The following is a 26,384-nucleotide window of genomic DNA, read 5'->3' as shown; positions in this document are numbered from 1 at the left end:
GGTCATGACGGCCATGCTACGTCGTCAAGGGGTCAGGATACTACCATACCTAGACGATTTGTTGATCCTGGCGAGTTCCCCAGAACTTCTCCTGTGTCATCTCGATTTGACAATCCAGTGCATGAAAGCCCACGGATGGCTGATCAACTGGAAGAAATCCTCCCTGGTTCCGGCTCGAAGCATGGTACACCTGGGAGCATTATTGGACACCCACAACCAGCGGTTCTTCCTGTCTCAGTAGAAAGTCCTGAAGCTTCAGGACAAGATCCGATGCTTCCTATCCTGTCCGCTAGTGTCGATCCATTCAAGTGCTAGGTCTCATGGTGTCTGCTTTCGACATGGTGGAGTATGCTCAATTCCATTTTCGCCCTCTGCAGAAGTTGATTCTGTCCAAGTGGGACGGCCTGCCTCACCGGACCAGATTTCACATGATCTCCATATCTCCGCAGGACCGTCTGTCACTGAGCTGGTGGCTTCAGGCCCAACGATTGAGCAGGGGCCAACCCTTCTGGATATCCAACTGGGTCCTTCTGACGACGGATGCAAGTCTGAGAGGTTGGGGCACGGTGTTGGAGCAACACTCTCTCCAGGGTCGGTGGACCGAGAAGGAGTCTCTACTCCCGATAAACATTCTGGACCTGCGGGCAGTGTTCAATGCGTTGACAATGGCCCAGCATCTGATACAGAACAGACCTGTTCAAGTACAGTCGGACAACGGTGGCGTACATCAATCATCAGGGGGCGGCACTCGAAGCCGCATGGCAAAGAGGGAAGTATCAAGGATTCTTCAGTGGGCAGAATGCCATCTGCCGGCCATATCAGCAGTGTTCATTCCAGGCGTTCTGAACTGGGAGGCAGACTATCTCAGTCGTCGGGACGTGCACGCCGGAGAATGGAGCCTTCATCCAGAGGTGTTTCAACTTCTCGTGGTCACGTGGGGCCTCTCAGATGCAAGGACAAGGGATCCTCAAGCAGCGTTCGTGGATGTTCTTGTCAATCCCGTGGAACTTTCGGCTGCCGTATGTGTTCCCTCCGCTGTCGCTACTGCCCAGAGTACTACGGAAGTTCAAGCAAGAAGGAGGAAACCTACTTCTAGTCGCTCCAGCGTGGCCCAGGTGGCACTGGTTCTCTGATCTACAGGGCCTCTCGTTGGATTGTTCCCTTCTACTTCCACAACGACCAGACCTCCTCGTTCAGGGCCCTTGTGTTTACCAGGATTTGGCCCGTCTGGCTTTGACGGTGTGGCTCTTGAAGCTTCCGTCTTGAGGGCCAAGGGTTTTTCTGAGGCGGTCGTTCAAACTATGTTGAAGGCCCGTAAGCCGGCTTCTGCTCGGATATACCATAGGGTCTGGAATGCTTACTTTACTTGGTGTGCGTCTCACAATCATGACGTTTTCAAGTTTAGTATGGCCAAACTATTGGCTTTTCTACAACAAGGCCTTGATTTAGGCCTGTGTCTGGCCTCCCTCAAGGTTGACATATCGGCCTTGTCGGTTTGGTTTCAGAGAAAGATCGCTACCCTGCCTGATGTCCATACCGTCACTCAGGGCGTGCTGAGGATTCAGCCTCCGTATGTGCCACCTGTGGCCCCTTGGGATCTGCCTGTGGTTTTGGAGGCTTTACAGGAGTCTCCGATTGAGCCTCTTACCTCTGCTGACCTTAAGTGGCTTTCCCTTAAGGTGTTGTTTTTGCTGGCTATTGCTTCAGCTAGAAGGGTCTCGGACTTGGGTGCCTTATCCTATAATTCCCCCTATTTGATTTTTCACCGTGACCGGGCGGTTCTTCGGACACGCCCTGATTCTCTTTTTGTGTTGTTTGGTTTTCACAAACGTGGCTGGCCTGCTTCTAAGCAGACATTGGCCAGATGGATTAGAATGGTGATTGCACATGCTTATGTACAGGCTGGTCGTCCGGTTCCTGCTACCATAAAAGCCCATTCTACTCGGTTGGTTGGACCTTCTTGGGCGGCCCACCGTGGTGCGACCCTTGAACAGTTGTGCAAGGCGGCTACGTGGTCCTCAAGGAACACGTTTATTAGGTTCTATGCCTTTGATACTGCCATTTCCCAGGATGCTTCCTTTGGACGCCGGCTTCTTGTGCCCGCCACAGTGCATCCCCTCCCATAAGGAACTGCTTTTGGAAATCCCTGATGTTATTCCTTGTGCAGCACAGTGTGCCCCGCAGCAGAAAACGAGATTTATGGTAAGAACTTACCATTGTTAAATCTCTTTCTGCGAGGTACACTGGGCTCCACAAGGTGCCCACTCTGATGCACTTTGCTTTTTTGGGTTGGTATTGGCATAGCCGCTGACACCCTCTCCTGCGGTGAGTGTGTGGTGTAATTGGCTACGAGCGGTTGTCGTCTCTGGTACCTGCTACTGCATTGAGCTGGTTAACGAAACTGAGCTCACTGGCATGGAGGCGGGGTTATAGAGGAGGTGGCGCTGTGCATCTGGGAACAGTCTAAAGCTTTGAGCCTGTTGGTGCCTCGGATCAAGATCCTACTCTACACCCCGATGTTATTCCTTGTGGAGCCCAGTGTACATCGCAGAAAGAGATTTAAAAACGGTAAGTTCTTACCATAAATCTCGTTTTACCTGTCCCTGGATCTACCGCGTTAAAAGAACCGGCTGATTGCAAGATTGACACTACGCTCAAATCCATATACACTGCTTCAGAGGTGGCGTTAAGGCCCACTATTGCCTGTGCATGGATTTCTAAAGCCATAGTAAAGTGGTCAGGCACATTCCTAGAGGATTTGGATACAATGGATAGTAGTGGCATTGATTTGTTTTTACGTAACATACAGGATTCTGCGGGGTTCATGGTGGAATCCATGAAGGACCTGGGTACGCTGACTGCACGGATATCTTCAATGTCGGTCGCAGCTTGCAGGGGACTCTGGCTACGCCAATGGTCTGCAGACGCGGAATCCAGGAGAAGTGTGGAGAACCTACCCTACACAGGTCATACTCTATTTGGGGAAGCGTTGGATGCGTGGATTTCCTCGGCAACTGTGGGTAAGTCTCCTTTCCTTCACTCTGCTACACCTTACATGAAGAAACCATTTTCTTCAACTACGTTGCAGTCCTTTCGGACTGCTAAGACAAAAAGTCCAAGCCTACTACCACCTTCTTTTGAGGTGGACGTGCAAAATCCAAAAAGCCTGCACCCGAAACCCGCTTCTGGTTCCTCAAAATCCTCAGCATGACGGTGGACCACACAGCCTGGAAGACGGCCTGGTGGGTGCGAGACTCAGATGTTTCAGCCACGTCTGGGTGTCTTCCGGCCTGGATCCCTGGGTACAGGATATTGGGTCCCAGGGGGTACAGACTCGAGTTTCAAGAAATTCCACCTCACAGTTTCTTCAAATCAGGCTTGCCAGCTTTGCTGACAGACAGGGCTATCCTACAGGAAGCCATCCTAAAATTGGAAAAGTCACCGGTCATTGTCCCAGTTCCACCTCGTATGCAAAACAAGGGTTATTATTCAAACCTTTTTGTGGTACAGAAACCGGATGGTTCGGTCAGACCAATTTTGAACTTTAAATCGTTGAACCCTTACCTGAGAGTGTTCAAATTCAAAATGGAGTCTCTCAGTGCAGTGATTTCAGGTCTGGAGGAGGGAGAGTTCCTGCTATCCCTGGATATCAAGGATGCGTACCTCCACATTCTGATTTGGCCGCCGCACCAGGCTTATCTCAGATTTGCACTGTTAGACAGTCACTATCAATTTCAGGCACTGCCATTCGGCCTCTCCACAGCACCGAGGGTGTTCACCAAGGTGATGGCCGAGATGATGGTTCTCCTCCACAGACAGGGAGTGAACATAATCCCATATCTGGACGATCTGCTGATAAAGGCATCGTCCCGGGAGACCTTGTTGCAGTCCATTGTTATCACGACTCATCTGCTCAGGGAACACGGCTGGATCCTGAATCTTCCAAAGTCCCATTTGGAGCCAACAAGGAGATTGTCTTTTCTGGGGATGATCCTCGACACAGAAGTGCAGAGGGTGTTTCTGCTGCAAGAGAAAGCGTTGGTGATTCAAACAATGGTCCTGGATGTCCTGAAGCCATCCCGGGTATCGGTTAATCAGTGCATTCGCCTTCTGGGGAAGATGGTTGCCTCCTACGAGGCTCTACAGGACGGAAAGTTTCATGCGCTGTCCTTCCAACTGGATCTCCTAGACAAGTGGTCGGGATCTCACCTACACATGCACCAGAGGATACGTCTGTCGCCGAAAGCCAGGATTTCACTTCTCTGGTGGCTGCAAATGCCTCACCTTCTGGAGGGCCGAAGGTTCAGGATTCAGGACTGGATCCTTCTAACCACGGATGCAAGTCTCCGGGGCTGGGGCGCAGTCACTCAAGGGAAAACCTTCCAAGGAAGGTGGTCAAACCTGGAATCCAGTCTTCCAATAAACATTCTGGAACTAAGAGCCGTCTACAACGGTCTTCTCCAAGCGACTCATCTTCTGCGAGATCAAGCCATTCAAGTACAGTCAGACAATGTAACGACGGTGGCCTACATAAACCAACAGGGCAGAACGAAAAGCATAGCTGCAATGTCAGAGGTAACAAGAATCATCCTCTGGGCAGAAAAACACGCGTTGGCGCTATCGGCAATCTTCATTCCGGGAGTAGACAACTGGGAAGCGGACTTCCTCAGCAGACACGATCTCCATCCAGGAGAGTGGGGCCTCCATCCGGAGGTGTTCACGGAGGTGACAAATTTTTGGGGTGTACCTCAAATAGACATGATGGCCTCCCGTCTCAACAAGAAGCTTCGGAGGTATTGTTCCAGGTCAAGGGAGCCGTGACGGTGGACGCCCTGGTGACTCCGTGGGAGTACGTGTTTCCTCCACTTCCGCTCATTCCAAGAGTTCTAAAACTCATAAGGAGAACAAGAGTTCAGGCTATCCTAGTACACAAAATAATTGAAGCGCTGTACAGTCAGAACATAGATTTTATGAATTTATTGCCACATACAAACAATATATACATATAACATACAATACATACACACGGCCGGTGTTAAAATTAATAAAACACCAAGTACCCTCGGTGATCAATTCATAACATACAAGCCTAAGCTATTGGTATCCAATACCATCAAATTATCTCAGTTCCAAGGGATATTAGTGGAACAATCAATTGGTAATTAGTAAATCACTGATAGAATATATTAGCAATTGGTTAGTATGAGTCCTTAATAATACTGATGGAATACCGGTGAAATATATTAGCAATTGATTGGTATGAGTCTTTAATGATGGTCATATTTGGCTCCATAGCTGTCCATTTCTCAAAAGACACAGTCCTCAGTGAACTCAAAATTAATTGGCAGTCAGCAACTGTTTTAAATCAAGGCTCTATCCACAGCTGTTAGTAAGATTTTATCACATGCATAACTGAATGTTAGTCGTTGAAATAGCCTTTACAATCGGCGGCTTCCTCAGGAGTAGTAGAAGCCGCCGATTGTAAAGGCGGGGAAACGCGTTGAGACTGTTTCTGCACGGATCCGGTACCTATCACACTTAATGGGACATTAAACGAGCAGACCTCTGGTGCGGCGGGACCCCGAGAAGGAAGCTAATCCAGCACCAGTTGCAGGTGCATGGGGGAGACCACTATACAGTAAGCCGACAGAGGTGTCTAATGCCCAGAATAGAGTGAATTTACTTTCATGCCGAATGGCTATATGCTCAGTTATGGGTGTCTGTTGATGCACAACAACTTCAGTATATAAGAGAAGCACTGACTGTGATTACAATATATTAATTGCAATTCCTAGCATGGATACTGCTGGCTATTTCAACGACTAACATTCAGTTATGCATGTGATAAAATCTTACTAACCGCTGTGGATAGAGCCTTGATTTAAAACAGTTGCTGACTGCCAATTAATTTTGAGTTCACTGAGGACTGTGTCTTTTGAGAAATGGACGGCTATGGAGCCAAATATGACCATCATTAAAGACTCGTACCAATCAATTGCTAATATATTTCACCGGTATTCCATCAGTATTATTAAGGACTCATACTAACCAATTGCTAATATATTCTATCAGTGATTTACTAATTACTAATTGATTGTTCCACTAACATCCCTTGGAACTGAGATAATTTGATGGTATTGGATACCAATAGCTTAGGCTTGTATGTTATGAATTGATCACCGAGGGTACTTGGTGTTTTATTAATTTTAACACCGGCCGTGTGTATGTATTGTATGTTATATGTATATATTGTTTGTATGTGGCAATAAATTCATAAAATCTATGTTCTGACTGTACAGCGCTTCAATTATTTTGTGTACTTGTCTAAAATCTATTGGAGAATCAGTGATCTCCTCTTTGAAGCTGCAGTATATTCAGAACAGTGGAGGAAAATTGTTACATAGGGGGTCTCCATTGATAGTCTGCGCCTAGATTTAAACTTTTTCTTTGTTCAGGCTATCCTCATTGCTCCGGACTGGCCAGGAAGGGCTTGGTACTCTGATCTTCTAGGTCTTCTGCTGGTAGATTCGAGGTCTCTTCCTCTTCGGGAGGACCTGCTGCAGCAGGGGCCGTTCGCTTATCAAGACTTACCGCAGCTACGTTTCACGGCATGGAAGTTGAGCGCCAGATATTAACTCGGAAGGGCATTCCGAGCAAGATTATTCCTACCCTGATACAGGCTAGGAAAGGAGTAACATCGAAACATAACCATCGCATTTGGAAAAAGTATGTATCTTGGTGTGAATCCAAGAAGTTTCCTATGGTGGAGTTTCAACTGGGACGTTTTCTTCTCTTCCTGCAAGCAGGTGTACATATGTGCCTGAGGTTGGGATCCGTAAAGGTCCAGATTTCTGCCCTATCCATTTTCTTCCAGAAACAGTTGGCTTCCCTCCCTGAGGTTCAGACTTTTTTGAAAGGCGTTCTGCACATCCAGTCTCCCTTTATGCCACCTACGGCACCCTGGGATTTTAACGTGGTGTTGCAGTTTCTCCAATCGGATTGGTTCGAGCCTCTACAGGAGGTTGAGGTCAAGTTTCTCACATGGAAGGCTGTCACTTTGTTGGCCTTAGCTTCTGCTAGACGTGTGTCAGAGTTGCGGGCTTTGTCTTGTAAAGGCCCCTACTTAATCTACCATGAAAATAGAGCTGAGCTTCGGACACGTCAGCAGTTCCTTCCGAAGGTTGTGTCGGCATTTCATATCAACCAACCTATTGAGGTGCAAGTTGCTACTGACTCCTCAATTTCATCAAAGTTCTTGGAAGTTGTAAGGGCTCTGAAAATCTATGTGAAGAGGACTGCTCGTCACAGAAAATTGGACTCTCTGTTTGTCCTGTATGATCCCAAGAAACTGGGGTGTCCTGCTTCTAAGCAGACTATCTCTCGCTGGATCAGGTTCACTATCCAGCATGCGTATTCTACGGCAGGATTGCCGTGTCCTACATCTGTTAAGGCCCACTCTACTCGTAAGGTGGGTTCTCCCTGGGCGGCTGGCCGGGGTGTCTCGGGTTTACAGCTTTGCCGAGCGGCGACTTGGTCTGGGTTGAACACGTTTGCAAAGTTCTACAAGTTCGATACTTTGGCCTCTGAGGACCTGAATTTTGGTCTATCATTTCTGCAAGAGCATCCGTGCTCTCCCTCCCGTTCTGGGAGCTTTGGTACATCCCCATGGTACTAATGTGGACCCCAGCATACTCTAGGACGTAAGAGAAAATAGGATTTTAATTACCTACCGGTAAATCCTTTTCTCGTAGTCCGTAGACGATGCTGGGCGCTCGCCCAGCGCTTCGTGATCCTGCAGTGGTTACTTGGTTCAGTACTGCTTAGTTCTTAGTTATGTACTGTTTTGTTACTTGGTTAAGTAATCTTGTTCAGCCGTTGCTGAGTTTCAAGCTGGTTGGCTTGGGTTGCCTTGTATGTGTGAGCTGGTGTGAATCTCGCCACTATCTGTGTAAAATGCTTCTCTCAAAGTTGTCCGTCTCCTCGAGCACAGTTCCTATACTGAGTCTGGTAGGAGGGGCATAGAGGGAGGAGCCAGCCCACACTCTCAAACTCTTAAAGAGCCAGAGGCTCCTCGTGGACCCGTCTATACCCCATGGTACTAATGTGGACCCCAGCATTCTCTACGGACTACGAGAAAAGGATTTACCGGTAGGTAATTAAAATCCTATTTTAATAAGGTCTACTTATTGGTCCTGAGGAAAGGGAGTACGTCCCTCATACGTAGACCCCATTAAAGCACGTCTTCTACACTGGCTTAACAAGACTCTGAGTGACATCTTTCTTTGCCATATATCGTGTAGGCGCAGTCCTTCTAATGGGAGCACCAGAATGCAGTGAGTGCCAGACTTTGTGATATATATGTGTGTATATATATATATATATATATCTCCCAGTAGCGGCTCTTGCCACAGGCAAGCAGGCTTTTTGCCCGGGGCGCCGCTACCCTGAGGGCGCCGCCACCGTGGCAAGAGCCGCTACTAATCTACCCTCCCTCCCCGCTCCCCGGCTGCAGCGAGCGCCGTGTGCGCCCGCTGCAGCCGGCGTCGCTGACAGACACTAGAGGTCAAAATTGACCCCTAGTGTCAGTGCGGCGCTGCTATGGGAGAGACGTCATGACGTCTCTCTCATAGAGAGGAGCCGGCGCCCGAAGACGGCAGCAGCGGTCCGGAAACAGGAGCGAGGCTGGTAAGTATTGTGTTTTATGTTTATTTTTAAGGTTTCAGAGCGGCACTATTAATGGGGGCACAGCTACTGGGGGGCAGATCTACAGGGGGCACATACTGGGGCAATGCTAAAGGGGGAATAGGATCTGGGGGCACTGCTACAGGGGGAACAGCTACTGGAGGCAAATTAACTGGGGGCACAACTACTGGGCACAGCTACTGGGGGCAAATCTACAGGGGGAACAAGTACTGGGGGAACAGCTACTGAGGGCAAATCTACAGGGGGGCACAGCTACTGGGAGCAAATCTACTGGGGGGCACAACTACTGGGGGCACAGCTACAGGGGGGCACAGCTACTGGGGGCAAATCTACAGGGGGCACAACTACAGGGGGCACATACTGGGGGCACTGCTCAGAGCCGGCAACAGAAATCTTGGGGCCCGGTACAGTAATATCTCTGCGGGCCCCCCCACCCGGCCCTAAAAACATTGTCTGCACTATGTTCTTCCCCACGACCGTCACATGCACCTCCCTGGGATGTAGTTATGATCCCGGCAGCCGGGATCCTGGTGGTCAGCATACCGACGCCGGGATCCCGGACGCCAGAATGCCGGCAGGGGGCCCAGCCATATTCCCACTTGTGGGTATCCCGGCGTCCGTATGCTGACCACCGGGATCCCGACCGCCGGTCACCCGATCCCAACCCCGCCTGCCTAATACAATACTGATATATTGGGATCATCTCTTTCCAAAATTAAGATTCCCAGACACACAATGGCCAGGCATTTTGTACTGTCTGTGCTGAGCAGCAGATGAGCCTGAAAGACCAGTCACCACCACACAGACATTCTGCTCTGATCTCATCTGACATGCAAGCATGCAGATGCATGTATATGTGCAGAATGCTGCATGCATAATGTGCCTGCCTGCCCGCAGCCCAACCCAAACCAATCCCAAAGCCCCAAACTAAACCCAAATCCCTAAACATTCTGGAGTTGGAGAGCCTTACCAGCAGCAACACACAGCCGCCGGCGCCGCTTATTGACCAGGCTCAGAATCCCGCAGTACTGTCCTGGGCCACTCCTGCTTGGCGCTCCGGCTCCTTACAGCTCACACAGCAGAGACAGGGAGGCGTGCGGTGAGGACTCGAAGAGGAGGGGCGGTCCGGACGGGCATCATCGTGTGTCACTGGTGCAACGTCAGTGCACTGCACAGCATACAGCACGGCCGGGGACTGGCTGGCTCAGGCTGACAGCTGACCTGGCTGGGGCTGTGCACTGAGGGGGTGACCACACGGCTTGGGGGGATGGGGGGGTGCTGCCGCAAAAAACAACAACTCAACCACACAGCGGGCCGCACGCGGCTGGTGCGGTGCCGCGAGTTATACAATTATGTACATTTATTATGATATGCTGCCACCGCTGGACCTTGGGGCCCCTCACAATGACGGGGCCCGGGACGGGTGTCCCCTTTGACCCCCCCCCCCCCCTGTCGCCGGGCCTGGCACTGCTACAGGGTGCACAGCTACTGGGGGCACTACTATAAGGGGCACTACCAAAGGGGGAACAGCTACTGGGGGGAAATTAACTAGGGGCACAACTACTGGGGGCACAGCTACAGCGGGGCACAAGTACAGGGGGATAACTGTGGGCACACCCCTTCCCTACGAAGAAGCCACGCCCCTTCCCTACGAAGAAGCCACGTCCCTGTTTTGGGGCGTGCACCAACTGTATTTTACCTGGAAGGGGAAGGGGGGGGGGGGGGGAACTTTCGCCCTGGGCGCCACAAGGTCTAGGACTGGACCTGATATCCCCCCAAAAGTCCTGCACTCTCTTGAAAATTCTAGAGCAACTGGCAGGGTGCTCCCAATGGATACCATCGAAATGGTCCACTAAACATATACAGTTCCACTGTGAGGTTGAAGGGTGCACTCTCCACGAAGTATCAAATAAAAATAAAAAAATGCAGGTGAGTTAAATCAACATCCGTTTATTTGTTAGTAGCCTTCATCAGGAGAAGATTAACATCATTCCGACAATAGTTGTAGATCAAATACAATTCATTTGAATAAAAATAGTATTTGGTCCTATATCCCAATGTGGACATAAGTTAGGACACAATCCAGTCTGCCAGCAAATTTCTACTATCACAGGTATATCAAAAAGGTAACTACACTTAAGCAATATTCTGCATCTCCTCAGCTGGTCAAGAATGCTCAATATACCGTTGTGTGTTCACATGCTGGCACACAACAGTATATTGAGCATTCTTAATGAATTGTATTTGATCTACAACTATTGTCGGAATGATGTTAAGCCTTCTCCTGATGAAGATTCATAGTTTGAATCGAAACGTCGAGACTGTATGAGGCTACTAACGAATAAACGGATGTTGATTTAACTCACCTGCATTTTTTTTATTTGATTCTTCGTGGAGAGTGCACCCTTCAGCTCACGGTGGAACTGTATATGTATGTATGTATGTATGTATGTATGTATGTATGTATGTATGTATATAATGTGTGTGCAGGGCCGGACTGGGACCAAAAATAGGCCCAGCATCTGACTCCTCCCCTTACTATTCCCGACTCCTCCTACTTCTTAGTCTATGCTCTTACAAATATAATTAATATAACAACATACAAGTGTACATCATTCTGTATTAAAATACACACAACCATTGGTTGAAGTAGAAATGTTGTAGTGGGGGTATGGAAAAATAAAGGTTGTAACTAAGCGCGCACGCTCCAGAAAAGGGGCGTGGACATGGACGCGCCCCATTCACTAGAATGAGAGCGTCTATGTGCACTCCCGCCAGGGCTAAGCGGCGACCAATCAGTCAGAGAGCGTCTCATAGATGTTCTGTGTGCGCGCGCCAAAAAAATGGGTTTGGGCAATTAAAATGGGACGTGATACACAGACATATGCCCCCAATAGTGCAGTGCCAGATCCACTATTGCCCCCACAGTGCCAGATCCACAAATGCCCCCACAGTGCCAGATCCACAAATGCCCCCACAGTGCCAGATCCACAAATGCCCCACAGTGCCAGGTATACAAATGCCCCCACAGTGCCAGATCCACAAATGCCCCCACAGTGCCAGATCCACAAATGCCCCCACAGTGCCAGGTATACAAATGCCCCCACAGTGCCAGGTATACAAATGCCCCCACAGTGCCAGGTATACAAATGCCCCCACAGTGCCAGGTATACAAATGCCCCACTGTGCCAGGTATACAAATGCCCCCACAGTGCCAGATCCACAAATGCCCCACAGTGCCAGGTATACAATTGCCCCCACAGTGCCAGATCCACAAATGCCCCACATTGCCAGGTATACAAATGCCTCCACAGTGCCAGATCCACAAATGCCCCCACAGTGCCAGGTATACAAATGCCCCCACAGTGCCAGATCCACAATTGCCCCCACAGTGTCAGGTAATACCTGACACTGTGGGGGCAATTGTGGATCTGGCACTGTGGGGGCAATTGTATACCTGACAGGTATACAAATGCCCACACAGTGCCAGGTATACAAATTCCCCCACAGTGCCAGGTATACAAATGCCCCACAGTGCCAGCCAATTGCCCCCACAGTGCCAGGTATACAATTGCCCCCACAGCAGTGCTGCAGCTGCTTACCGCTGCTGCTGCTCCTCCGGCTGTGATGTGAGGGTGTCAGGAGGTGAGCTCAGAGCGCGGGCGCACGGCTATGTCTGGCGCCGGCATGTAGGACTTCAAACTAGCCGCCGGTTCGTGAGCCAATCAGAGCTCGCGGACCGGCAGCGGCGGCTCCTGATTGGCTGCTGGTCTGCGAGCTCTGATTGGCTCACGAACCGGCGGCTGGTTTGAAGTCCACTACACGCCGCCAGACATAGCCGCACTGGCGCTCTCTCCTCTCCTGACAGCTGAGACACTCTGCCGCCGGACTGAGCGGCAGTGTGTCTCAGTGACACAAGCGGGGATCGGCTGGACCGGCCCACGTGGCCATCGGCCCTTCTGACATTTGCCAGAAGTGCCAGATGGCCAGTCCGGCCGCGTGTGTGTGTGTGTGTGTGTGTGTGTGTCGTATATGTATATATACAGTATATGTATGTGTCACATTATGTTGTCATCAGTGAGATGTCATTACTATATGTGCAGAGTAGCGACGGCACCCCTATAAAATATGTGTGACTGTCAAGATCAAACATAATATGATGATCCCCTTTATACAATCAAGCTTTGTTTAAAACTGAAACTTGTTTATTCTAGTCTGGTAAATATTATATTCAGTTTCCAGATATAAAATGCATGTACATGGCCATTACTTGAAAAGTACTGTTACAGTGACCGCTCCCTAAATACAGTGCTGTAATTGTGAAGCTGCACTAACATCTGATACAGTTGTTCTCAATATATTTTTGCCTGTGCAGGCCCAGTAGAGCATTTGATTTATTTGTAACCCAACATTTGCATAGCAAACATTTGTAATCACTATAATTACTATTAGATAAAATGTTTAGTTGTTTCTACATAGGAAACATATAAACAATATTAAAAAAATGGCAAGAATAGAATGTGTACATACAGTAATATTTTCTCACTTAATACAATATAAGAATAATTTATAGTCCACAAATACTTTAAAATGTTTACACCTAAATTATGTTAGAACAATTTCATAGGGTTACACAATCTTTTGGTGTTTTTTATTTTACAAGGTTTTTTGTTTTTATTAACTAGAAACTGGTAAAACATACTGACATGAAATATCATAGGCTGGTGTGTAGTTCTGTAGGTAATGTCACTGTATTTTCCTACCTGTTATCAGGGTCAGGCATGGGGTTGATATCCCTAGGACACTGCTTTCCCTATGTGCCTAATTATCACTTGGGTGCCCAGTAGAACACCTGTGCATAAATGTTAGGTGCTGTTGGCCGTCCAATTTCTGCTGTAATTGATGGTAACGAAATGATTAAGCATTTCAACAAAGTATAAGAGGCTGAGGGCCGAGCCTCTGAAACGAGGCAGAAGAGGTAACTGTCTTGTCTGCTATACTACCGAGGGTGGTGGGATAACAGAGTTTCTAACAGAGCACAAAGGATGCATATCTGCCATTGATGGCTGCCAAAACATTAACTGCGTCCCCAGCCATTACAGATTTTTTTTTTGCGTATCCCTGAACGTCCCTACAAGTACTCCTAGGGGAACACATACCATGTATTGTGAACACCACAGGTGAGCAATGAAAATTACAGGTTACAATTGGTCCATCCCCCCCCCCTTCTTCCGCAACTGTTTTAAAGAGACAAAATGGAACGGATTGCTTATCTCTGTATTATAGATCCTGCAGAGCCATGTGATAAATGGTGTGGGTGTGGTTCATCAAATCGACAGTATCTAGGTCGACAATGTTTAGGTCGACAGTCACTAGGTCGACATGGATGGAAGGTCGACAGGGTTTCTAGGTCGACATGTGCTAGGTCGACAGGTCTAAAGGTCGACATGAGGAATTTTTTTTGTGTGTCGTTTTCTTCGTAGAGTGACCGGGATCCCAAATTAGTGCACCGCATCCCCTCGCATGGCTCGCTTCGCTCGCCATGCTTCGCTCGGCACACTTTACCGTTCCAATCGTAGTCCACGTGGATCGTTAAGTATGAAAAAATTCAAAAAAAGAAAAAAAATGTGAAAAACTCATGTCGACCTTTAGACCTGTCGACCTAGAAACCCTGTCGACCTTCCATCCATGTCGACCTAGTGACTGTCGACCTATAGTGGTCGACTTAAACATTGTCGACCTAGATACTGTCGATCTTCAGACCGGATCCCAAATGGTGTATAGGCCCTGCTAGTACAGGGATGTGCATGGTCAAATTCATCTGGAAGATGGTAGTGCAGCTTTGCTGTTTGCAGAGGTTCAGCTTAATGCCAGAAAGCTGTAATAAATGATCTTTCCTAAACAGTACTAGGAATTTTGGTTTTCTTTCTCTAATAGGAGAAACTTGATATGGGAACACTTTTGAAGTCTACATGCAACACGTTCCTGAAAACCTTGGAAGAGTGTATGCAGATTGCAAATAGCACCTTCACATCTCACCCGGCATATGCCACACCTCCAGGATCTCCTCACCTCTCCGTCCTCAGGCCCAACAAGGTACCGTGTATACTGATACTTGGCACACCTATATTCATTCCAGGCTACATGTGAAATAACATGCTATAATGAACATATATTGTCAGGGAAATCCATTCATAGTCAGAGATAAAAAGCCGGGCTTTGTGGTGCTGTGCCTCTGGTCCTGTGGACTATGCGGCAGCTGTTTTTTGTTAAAGGAGTAATGGCACAACAATAAATAGATAAGTGCATGTGGATTAATCCTCTGGCCAGATATCGGGTAATACCAAGTTACAATACATTTCCCACTGCCATTTAACTAAAACATAAAAAATGCTCAAGAAATCATAAAACTGAACACAAAGGGCCTTATTTGCTCTTCATACGCACAACAAAACGCCATTGTCTTTCAGTTGTGCATCTGAGTGGTCTGTCTAGTGCACATAAAGGGGCATGCCTACTCTTCTTTCTCAAGACACCCTCTGCAAACATGACGTGGGTCTTTGTGTGCGGAGAGGTAGAGAAATTACTACTAGATTGTGTACAAGAATTAATGTTACGTCAAAATCCAGCCTCATACCACCTTACAAGTGACCCATTCATTAAAATATTTCCATTAATCTCCTCCAATATTGGTCAATTTAACGTTATTTCATAACTCAAATTAATCCGGAGGGGGAGGGGACACTGGTTCTGTGTTTATTATATGTGAGAGTATTGCTGGAAGGTATTAAGTACATTGCTTCGAAAGCATCTAGAAATGTCCAACTCCTCCGAAGTCCGTCCAACATGGAGGCTCAGTTTAACTTTGTGTAGTAGAAATGACTGTGTGCCCCCCATAGATTACCCCTGCCCCTTCCCTTTAAACATGCACCCTCATCACCCCATAATTCCATTCATTTTTCATTTCCACATATGGAATCCTCATTTCTGTCCTGGGAACTAGCCATACCACTGCACTTACTGTGTACTTTGCTTTCTGCCCATTTCCTCCCCTCTGCCTGTGTAAACTTCTACAACACAATTAACACCAGTATCTTAATCCATTAGACTAGTGGTTTGCAAACTTTATTGAATCATGGCACCCTAGAATATCAGCATTTTTTTCAAGGCACCCCTAGTCCAAAAGTTTCTTATTGATAAATTAAAAAAAATGATATTAGATTATGTAAATTGTGCTTAATTGTCACCCTTAGGTTCAGTTATGTGGTAGTGGACATAGTTGTGGTTCTAATTGCCCAATAATTTATAATTGACAGCCAGTAGCACTGGTTTTGCCTATCAATTTGACAATAAATTAATTTATTTTGGTTCTGGACCAAAAACCTGAGGCACCCCTGCAAGTGTCTCGCAGCACCCCAGAGTGCCTAGGCACACTGCTTGGGAACCACTGCATTAAACCCATTGCAGCTGGGTGACGATGAGGCCTCACAGAGTGTCCAAAACTGATCTTGTACAGGTTTTCCATTTTGTGAATGATCTATGTATGTCAAAGTACTATAGATGTCCTTGTCACTAAAACACCTGCAAACTGACCACCCCAAATACTCCTAATTTCTCACGGTCAGTGAGAGCTCCTTTTTTTAATCAAATGGGGTTAATTACTGAGAATTTTCAATGGTGCAAATTTCCACTAAAACCACATCTACCAGTCAGAAAGTTTTTTCATACATTTCACTGATACTAGGCCGAGGAACGTTCCTTTCTAAGTGCTTGGAAAGGTGCTGATTTGCACCTTAAGCATTGTCAATAAACTACACAACATAATGCAACCCAGTTATTGCTGGGTTCTGCATATACCAATCACGTTTGCCTACAAAAGGGGGATGTGTTCCCATTTTTTGTTACCCGTTTTATTTTTTTCTGACATGGGTAATTATATATTACTGCATTACTAATATCTGTGTATTTTGTTTTTTTACTTAATTAGGTTTGTCACAACAGATGTTTTGTTCCAAAGCCGACTATCTCTTTTTTTTTTTATAAAGTCAAGATATTCCTAGGAATCAAAAAACCTGCTAGATATGTACTGATCCAGCTCTCCAGAAATGATAGTAGTCTATAAGCTTAATGTATTTTTATTTCAGGTACGGCGATCTACTTTATCTGGTCATGTTACAGCACAAAGGTTAGTGTGTATCAGAGAGTTACTTTACTAGCATATGATAACAAACTTACAAAGTCCCGGTTTTATTACATGTAATACAGTACTAAAATATATTGCTATAATTCAGATGCGGATATATACTTCAAATGGCATTAAACAAAACAATATTCAATTCATATTATTTATTAAAATAGTACGTTAAAAGCGCTTCCCTAATTCTTGGGTAACACAACTTATCATACATAGCCTCTTTCTATTAAATAAGTAAAGCTACTTTTATCACAATCCTTATATCCAGGGAAGATTAGTCCATATGTACAGTAGATAATAGTTCCATGGAGAAAGCATTTATAGGATCTTGAAAGTGTAAAAATTTTTGTTTTTCCTAGCCTTTAGCTCATGTACCCACAGCACTCATTGCTGAAAGCCATTACTATTACCACATTTAGTGCCTGATTCTGAGTGCGGTGCTGCAGTGTCTGTGTGTGTGTGTGCTTCTTAAGCTGATCTTGAGTCTGCAACTTTATGGAAATACCGCTGCAAGCCCTTCCCTGGTGCACAGCTGTGCATCTGAATGTGCAAGGACTCAGTCACCCACTCTGAGCTCTTTAGATGGCCAAATACTGCTTGCTGTGTCTTTAGACTCAGCCATCAGTTGCACAATTGAAATTTGCACCCAAGTGAGCGATGAAGCATCAAGAGTATACAACCACTTCAGCGGCACATAATATGCCCTTAAGACGGACTGTCTCCGTGCATCCGCATTCACTGCCCAGGAACGCCCAACCTATTTTTAAGACATTTACTGCGCCTTAGATGCATGTATAGTACAAAAAACTGCATCCCACCTTGACATTGCGTTCAACTATGAATCAGGCCTTTTAGAACCTCTGGGTGGCCAGTCCACTTTAGTCAAGGTTCCCTATTGGAGGATCAGTCATAGCTTTCAGCAAGTGGTAAACACAGATAACCACGAGAAACAGGAATTCTGTGTGTGGGATCCTGAACTGTATCAGGCAGTTCTTCCGGGAGTAATGTAGGCTGGTGCTGAAAAAGAAAGAAAAAAAAATAATATATATATATATATATATATATATATATCTCTATCTCAAACTCCAACAGCCGGCACTCCGTGGAAAGCTATAAATTACCTGCCAGGGTGCACTCACGGGGCCTGCCAACCCCCTCAATACTCTCCAAGAAACAGAGGCACTCCTGGACTATGAACTTAGTGAAAAATCATGGTGGTTTATAAACCACCATGATTTTTCACTAAGTTCATAGTCCAGGAGTGCCTCTGTTTCTTGGAGAGTATATATATTGATAAAGCTAAATATTTATCTTACTTAAAACCCTTTAAGAGGTCTAAGAACACTGTACGCTATTAACGTATGGAATACCGTAAGGGTACGCACGTTGCGTACGATCGCTTAGCCGTAGTCGAGACGCTCAAGCGTCACGTTCGCTCACGGCCAAGAGATCACAGACAGGCACGCTATTGGCTGCCGACTAACGTAATGGTTCGCTATAGCGTAGCGAACGCTCGGGACCACGAGGAGATCACCAGCGGCGCTAACGCTCACAATGTTAAACCTTTATAACTATACCATAAAACAGTGTATTATGCAGTAAACCTTGGTGTAGTGATAGGGTGTAGATGCAACACAGTGTAACCTTATTAACTTAAAAGCTGTTCGAGCGTCACCGACGCTCTAAGAATACTTAACACTATAAGAAATACACAAATACCGGGCTTAGGGTCTAACGCCTTATATGAATGTTATACTTGCAAAAGAATAATACAATACAAGTCATACACTACCAATATAACATAGACTAACTAACCAGATAACTACACAGGAAATACAATATCAGTACAATTACGTTTAAGGAAAATGAGAGAGAAAGAGAAGAGAGAGAGAGAGAGAGAGATATGGCTCACAATAACAAGAAAGACAATATGATTGCGGAGAAAACTTACGCACAAAGGGAACGATCGCATGCGCCTCGATATCCAGCTCCCGATTATCAGCAATGAGAACCGTTGAAGAGAGTGCGCTGGATATGGTCGGCTTGTCTATTTATGCCCCACAAACAATACCATTCAATGGTCCCTACAATCTCATTGTTCATTGGACACAGGAATTCGTCTTCGTATTATAACAAAAGGTCATAGGTTGATTCATACAGGTGGGCTGAGACCATTTCCAACTGCTCAGGTGGGTGGGAAACTAGGTTTCCCGCCGCATGGATAAGTAAGTGCAAATAATAGTAAATGGACATAAACTTCTTATGTCCATAACTATTCGCACGAGCGATTAATCCGCTTCAAACCAACACCGGAATATTGCTAATTAAATACTCTTCCGATGGATACTAAACACCACTGTATAATCCTTGTCTGACCCCTTGTATCAGACAAAGAGGGATCTCTCTGTCCATGAACATGCTACATTAACTAAACTTTCAGAATCTATCAAAGGGACCATGATCTACAAAATACGTTATACAGTTAAAATATGTTATGAACGAGTCGCCCGCTAGACGCACATAAACTTTACCGTAAATGCGCACACCGTGCGCCTGCGGGTGCCCGCAACGGCGAGTATGCGCACGCACGGCAGGGCTCATGAACGTGCAACAGGCACTCGCATGAGGTGCAAATATGGCAGTGTGCATAGTGATATTTTTCTGACTTTGACAGTCCACCCTTTGGCAGTCAACAATAACTGCCACTTCCTAAAACATTTCAAAACGAGAAAAATATATGTCAAGTGTAAATATTTCTATGGTTGGGTAGGGGAGGAGAGGAGAAGGTAGGAAAAGGGTATGACCTAGTGAGATAGCAGAAGCATGTGTGTATGAATCCATGTTTGGGGGGTCATGTATCATCGTGCCGTACATGTTTTAAATCAAGCTTCGAGGTATTGCGAAGTATACATTTGAATTCCTTCTTATCCCGCGGTACGGGTCTGTGGATGGGCTGTCAAACTTTACCGAGCTCTTTTCGGATTTTGGTTGCAACAAAATGGGGGAGCACATTTTAGTTGATGATACATGAATGGGGGAATATGTGATTGCTGATATCTGTGCCTGTATTCCCTATCGACTATGTGTGTCATTACCTGAAGGTTGTAGAGATGAAGATAAAGAACACTTATGGTAAATGCAGTGGTATTCTATGTCAGGTTAATGAACATTTGTCGGTTGAAGTCTTGTTCGGTGTCTGTTGAATGCAGTCTTCTTTGGGCTTTTGCCAAAAGGTGTGGGCAAAAAGCTTTGTCAATGTCCATAGACTTACAAAAGTGTTGGGCTAGCGTAATTTTAAAATTTCTAGGGAAACTGGGGGTCTATGGCATAGTTCATCAAATATCTGTGTATAAGGTTGTCAAAACCTCTTCTTTAATCCATCAGTTGTCTGTATACAGGATCATCAAATTCCTCGTCCAAGTGGGTCTTTTGTACCTTGGAGAAAACGGAAAAACAGGTGAAAGAAACGGACCGTATAATCGCATTTTCATCACATCATTGTTTCTACAGTTGGGTCATAAATCAAATCCATTGGAATTACAATTTCCTCACTCCTTAGACTCATTACCCTGGTACTACGTTTGCACTTCGTTAAAGCCTGACCGCATCTAAATATCAAGCCAATCGTTATGACAACACCCAAGATACATAGGAGAAACTTCCCTACATCCATTATGACTCCTTGAGCCCATTCTCCTAAACCAGAGAACCAATTTCGCGGGTTCAACCATGACACCCAACCAGTCAGCTCATTACCCACAGCAGCAAGGGTGAGATTGTGTCTCCTGCGAAATTCCCACTTTAATTGGAGAATATCATCCATCTTTTGGTCTATGACCTCGACCGGGTCCTCGGTGCTATTCGTTATATATGTGCAGCATTTCACGCCGTACTGCGTTGCCAGTGTGACACAATATCCACCTGTTACTGCCGTGAGATAATTAAGAACCATTCTATGCTGAACCAGTTCTGTTTTATAAGCTTGAAGTTCTCTTCCAGTATACCTAAACGTGTCATCATACATTTCTGTGATATTGTCTAACAAATTTGCAAGCGCAGAGATATATCTATAGTTCAGCACTCCTCTAGCGGTGCGAGTGAAATCTAACGCGATTAGGACCTGAATCCCGATGGATTCATGGATCATGTCAGAGGCCGGATGCTCTGTTCTTTCTATCAGGTGCCGTTTAACTACGTGCTCGTAATGAGTGTGAGTATAAGGAGCTTGGGCAACACGGTGTATATCTTTCATTTTGGCATGTGATACAGTCATTACCTCAGGCAGTACTTTTCCAATATAACACAATCCTTCAGAGTTTGGGGCAAGCCACTTATACGCCTTCCTCCCGCATATGAAATATGCATCATCGGGGAGAACATATGGGACGGAGTAGGACATAACCATATTACACATCCTCCATGTGAAATCTCCTACCCCTAATTCTCCCATCTGTCTAGTACACGTATCAGTTTGTACGATATGTGCACAGTATCCTGGTGATACTTCTCCAACTCTCGTAATCCTACTTCCTAGGGTATACCTATATCGGAAAGATTTTTCTCTACTGGCTATGTGGCGTATAAGCTCTGTATCTGTCGGCATTCTATCTGCTCTATATGAAAAGGTCATGGTTTGGTTACTCCATGACACTTCCCAATTTCCCGGCTTTCGGGGATTGGTAATGTTAAAACATATTAGGGATCTATCCACATGATATTGGTGGAGCTTCAAACTAGGAGGACTGGAGATATTAAACCTCCTGTCCACCGGTCTCCCACCCTTTAGCTCAAGCACCTCCCCTACCGTTAAAGGAAATGGTACTAGTCCTGATTTGCTATGACCTTGAGGTACTTGAGAGCATACCCAACAATCTGTTTGATTTAACACACTACCCACTAAGGAGTGATAGTCACTCAATGGATGCCGGTCCATGTGGATATTAAAACTGGATTGGCATTTCTTAATGCACCCATCCTCAACTACATTGTCACAGAGCCTACAGATAGTTTTCTTCAGCTAACAATCCTTCACAATTCCTTCTATTGTCAATGCTATCGGATTGTTTTCTGATACTCGCCTTTACTTGTTGGTTAAGTTGTTCTTGGAAAACTACGCCTCCATCTTTGTCATCAGAACCCATTCCAGAACCTCTCTCGACCTCCATGGTACTCTCGCCGGAACAGACTGCTCTGGTCAACATCATGGTCAACAGGAAAATCCGGATCACAGTGTCTTGGGGCAAGTCCATCTTATAGGAGGAAACGGAGAAGAATGAGAAGGGGGAAAAAATAATTTGAGGGAGAGGGGATGGGAAGTGGAGAAAAACAATAAAAGGGAACAGGGAATCGACAACTGCTTTTGATCTTATGATTTTCCGATGCTCAGGTGCCGCCTCAGTCCTGGAACAGACACTCCAGTGATACAACTTCCTCTACCGTCTGTTCCTTATCACGGGACCTCTCTGGATCAGCAACCTTCTTACAGTGGGACGAATGGACCCAAGTCTCTCTCTCGGCAACCTTCAATGCTGTAGTGCTAGTCAATAAGACTTGGTATGGTCCTTCCCATCTGTCAATAAGGCAACCTGAGCGTAGAAAATTCCGTATCATTACATAATCCCCAGGTGCAATGTCATGACAATTACTATCTGGTAACTCAGGAATCACTAACTTCAAATTATCATTTTGATTCCTTAGCTGTCTACTCATGTTAACCAGGTATTTTACAGTCACTTCATTGTTACACTTCAAATCATCCTGAGGGTTAATCATAACATGCGGTTGTCGACCAAACAAGATTTCAAAGGGAGACAGATTAAGAGGGGACCTGGGAGTGGTTCTGATGCTGTACAGTACAATGGGTAAAGCTTCTGGCCATGTCAATCCTGTTTCTGCCATAACTTTGCTCAGTTTATTTTTAATAGTGCTGTTCACTCTTTCCACCTTCGCACTCGCCTGTGGACGGTATGGAGTGTGCAGCTTGCTATTAATTCCCATCAACTTACACATTCCTTGAAAGACATCACCTGTAAAATGGGTACCCCTATCACTTTCAATTATTCTAGGGATACCATATCTACATACAAATTCCTGCACAATTTTCTTAGCAGTAAACATAGCGGTGTTTGTGGCCGCAGGAAATGCTTCGACCCAATTTGAGAATACATCTATACAAACAAGTACATATTTCAAATTTCGACAAGGGGGTAATTGAATAAAGTCAATCTGTATTACCTGAAAAGGGCCGCCTGTAGGTGGGATATGAGATGGTTCTGTTGGTATTGCCTTTCCGATATTCTTTCTCAAACAGGTAAGGCATGACATTGCTCTCTTACTCGCATGAGATGAAAATCCTGGGGCGCACCAATATGCTCTTACCAACTTGCACATTCCCTCCTTGCCCAGATGAGTCAGCCCATGTGCTGCCTCAGCTAAACATGGAAGATATGCTCTGGGGGCCACTGGTTTACCTTGTCCATCCGTCCAGAGTCCTGAGGACTCCTGGCCATATCCCTTTGCCTTCCAGACTGCCTTTTCCTGTGTGGAACACAAATTTTGCATTTCACACAACTTCTGTGTGTTGATGGTATTAAATACCATCAGTTGTGTGGTGTCTGTTTGTCTGGGGGTACCAGCTGCTAACTTAGCTGCTTCGTCTGCTCGGCTGTTACCAAGTGATACTGGGTCCTGGCTATATGTGTGTGCTTTACACTTGATAACAGCCACTCTGTCGGGTTCCTGTATCGCTGTTAGAAGCCTTTTTATGTGAGCTGCATGCGCTACCGGTGTACCAGCTGCCGTCATGAAATTTCTGAGGCGCCATAGGGCTCCGAAATCATGGACTACCCCGAATGCGTATCTAGAATCGGTGTAGATATTGGCTGACTTGCCCTTAGCCAATTCACATGCTCTGGTTAGGGCGAACAGTTCAGCACCCTGGGCTGAGTGAGGTGGGCCTAGCGATTCTGCTTCTATGGTGCCTTGGTCATCTACGACTGCGTATCCAGTACACAAGTCTCCCGAGTCTGACTGTCTGTGACAACTACCATCCGTGTAGAAGGTAAGATCTACATCTTCCAGTGGGTTGTCACTGATGTTAGGCCTTGCGGTAAAATTTTGGGTCAAATATTCCATACAATCATGTGTGTCCTCCTTTGTATTAAATCCTCCTTCCCCACCACTCTCATCCTCCACCCTTTGTGCCTGTCCAGGCACACCTGGGAGATATGTTGCAGGATTTAATGCGCTGCATCTCCTTATGGTGATGTTTACGGGGGCCATTAGTGCCAATTCCCATCTTGTAAACCGCGCTGATGAGACGTGCCTGGTTTGGGCAGAATTTAGCATGTGGTGTATGAATTGTGAGGTTGTGACCTAGCACTACATCTTCGCTTTTCGTTACTAGCAATGCTATCGCAGCAACGCTTCGCAAGCATGTGGGGAGGGATCGCGCTACCGTATCTAGCTGAGCGCTGTAGTATGCTACTGGCCTGCTGGCATCACCGTGCTTTTGGGTTAGGACGCCTGCCGCGCAACCAGCACTTTCTGTTCCGTACAGCTCAAAGGGTTTCCCATAGTCTGGCATACCTAATGCTGGCGCCTGCGTTAGGCACTGTTTAAGTCTCTCAAATGCCATCTCGGACTCGTCTGTGTGCGAAATCCGATCAGGCTTGTTTGAGGAAACCATCTCCTGCAAAGGTAATGCTAGAATGGAAAATTGAGGCAGAGTCATGTCTCTAATTGCTTGAATTCTATCAGCGGTCAGGTGTCTCAGTCCTTGTGTTAGACAGTGTCCCAAATATTTTACTTTAGTTTGGCATAATTGTAACTTGTCTTTGGAAACCTTGTGTCCTGTGTCTGAAAGATGAAACAGGAGCTGTTTCGTATCCTTCAGGGATGCTTCCAATGAATCTGAACACAGTAGTAAATCATCCACGTACTGTATCAATATTGATCCACTCTCTGGTTGGAAAGACTGTAAACAATCATGCAAAGCCTGAGAAAATATACTTGGACTATCTATGAAACCTTGTGGTAATCGAGTCCATGTGTATTGGACTCCTCTGTATGTAAATGCAAACAAATATTGGCTGTCAGGGTGCAGAGGTACTGAAAAGAAAGCGGAGCAGAGGTCAATAACAGTGAAAAATTTCGCAGTGGGAGGGATTTGCATAAGGATGACAGCTGGATTTGGCACTACGGGGAACTGACTCTCAACTATTTTGTTAATCCCCCTTAGATCCTGCACTAGCCTGTAACCCCTCCCCCCACTCTTTTTCACAGGGAAGATGGGACTATTGGCAGTGCTGGATGTTCTTACCAGAATGCCCTGTTGTAGCAAGCGCTCTATTACGGGATACACTCCTAACTCCACCTCTGGCTTCAGAGGGTACTGTGGGATTTTTGGAGCTATCCTACCATCTTTTACTTGTACAACTACTGGAGCTACGTTTGCCATCAATCCAGTGTCCTGTCCATCTTTAGTCCAAAGTGACTCTGGTATCTGGGATGTCATCTCTTCTATTTGGAATGGAATCTTATTTGTCATAATGGTATGTGTCATTAATTTTGATGGGGAGTCTAACATGTCTCGCACTTCCTGAGCGTGATTCTCAGGTATGTCCAAGAATACACCTTCAGGAGTACAATAAATGACGCACTCCATTTTACACAATAAGTCTCTTCCCAGGAGATTAGTCGGTGCCGATGCAGCCAGCAAAAAGGAATGCTTGGTATGTAAAGGCCCTATTGTAATCTCGGCTGGTTTGCTAACAGGGTAATGCTGGACTACTCCCGTTACTCCCATGGCTGGAATTGTCTTACCAGTGGTTCTCATGCCCACTGTCGAATTTATCACTGATTTGGCCGCCCCCGTATCTACAAGAAAGTGTAATGATTTACCAGCTACATTTATTGCAATTTCGGGTTCACTTCCAAGACTTGCAATCAATTTTACTGGCTGCAGATTACAGGTATGGCCACACCCCTATTGGGTATGGTGACCTCCCTGAATCCCGCTGGCAGCAACTACTTGTGAAGGGGTTAAATGGGAACTACCAGAGGCTTGCCAGTCTCTGTTCGGGGGGTATCTTTTTGTTTCCCCTGCATGTGGCTCATAACTCCGTTTCTGTGGACCCTGCTCCCAATGTCGTGTGTCGTGTCGTTGTCTAGGGGGTTGATAAGACTTTTGTATGTTTCTCGATTTACAGTCTCGTGCAAAGTGTCCCTCTCTATGACAAGAATAACAGGTTACCACATTTGACTTACCCACAGGGTTTGGTGATTTATACAAAGGCTGCCTTGTGGTCAGGGCCTGTATACTTACGGCCATTAACTTATCACCTTGTAATTCCCTGTGTCTGGTGATATTCCGATCGTGATCAACAGCTGCCTCTCTCAAAGTAGCCACCGACAGACCTCGCCAACATGGTTGCGTGGTCTGTACCCTTGTCTTTAATGCCTCTTTTAAACCATCCATTAGTACAGA

General features: G+C 46.1%; 1 protein-coding gene across 3 annotated transcripts in view; it reads left to right on the top strand.

Moving 5' to 3' along the window:
• The window catches only part of PLEKHA8 (pleckstrin homology domain containing A8), a 183,260-nt gene that overhangs the window by 73,650 nt on the left and 83,226 nt on the right, over nucleotides 1-26,384 (top strand). For all 3 annotated transcript variants that reach the window (XM_063921956.1, XM_063921955.1, XM_063921957.1), the window contains exons 5-6: nucleotides 14,641-14,799; nucleotides 16,848-16,888. In XM_063921956.1, the coding sequence (XP_063778026.1) occupies nucleotides 14,641-14,799; nucleotides 16,848-16,888 (200 nt within the window). The remainder of the gene's footprint in view (nucleotides 1-14,640; nucleotides 14,800-16,847; nucleotides 16,889-26,384) is intronic.

The sequence above is a fragment of the Pseudophryne corroboree genome, chromosome 5 (assembly GCF_028390025.1).
Source record: "Pseudophryne corroboree isolate aPseCor3 chromosome 5, aPseCor3.hap2, whole genome shotgun sequence".
NCBI classification, from domain to species: domain Eukaryota; kingdom Metazoa; phylum Chordata; class Amphibia; order Anura; family Myobatrachidae; genus Pseudophryne; species Pseudophryne corroboree.
This window is presented reverse-complemented; position numbering and strand designations above follow the sequence as displayed.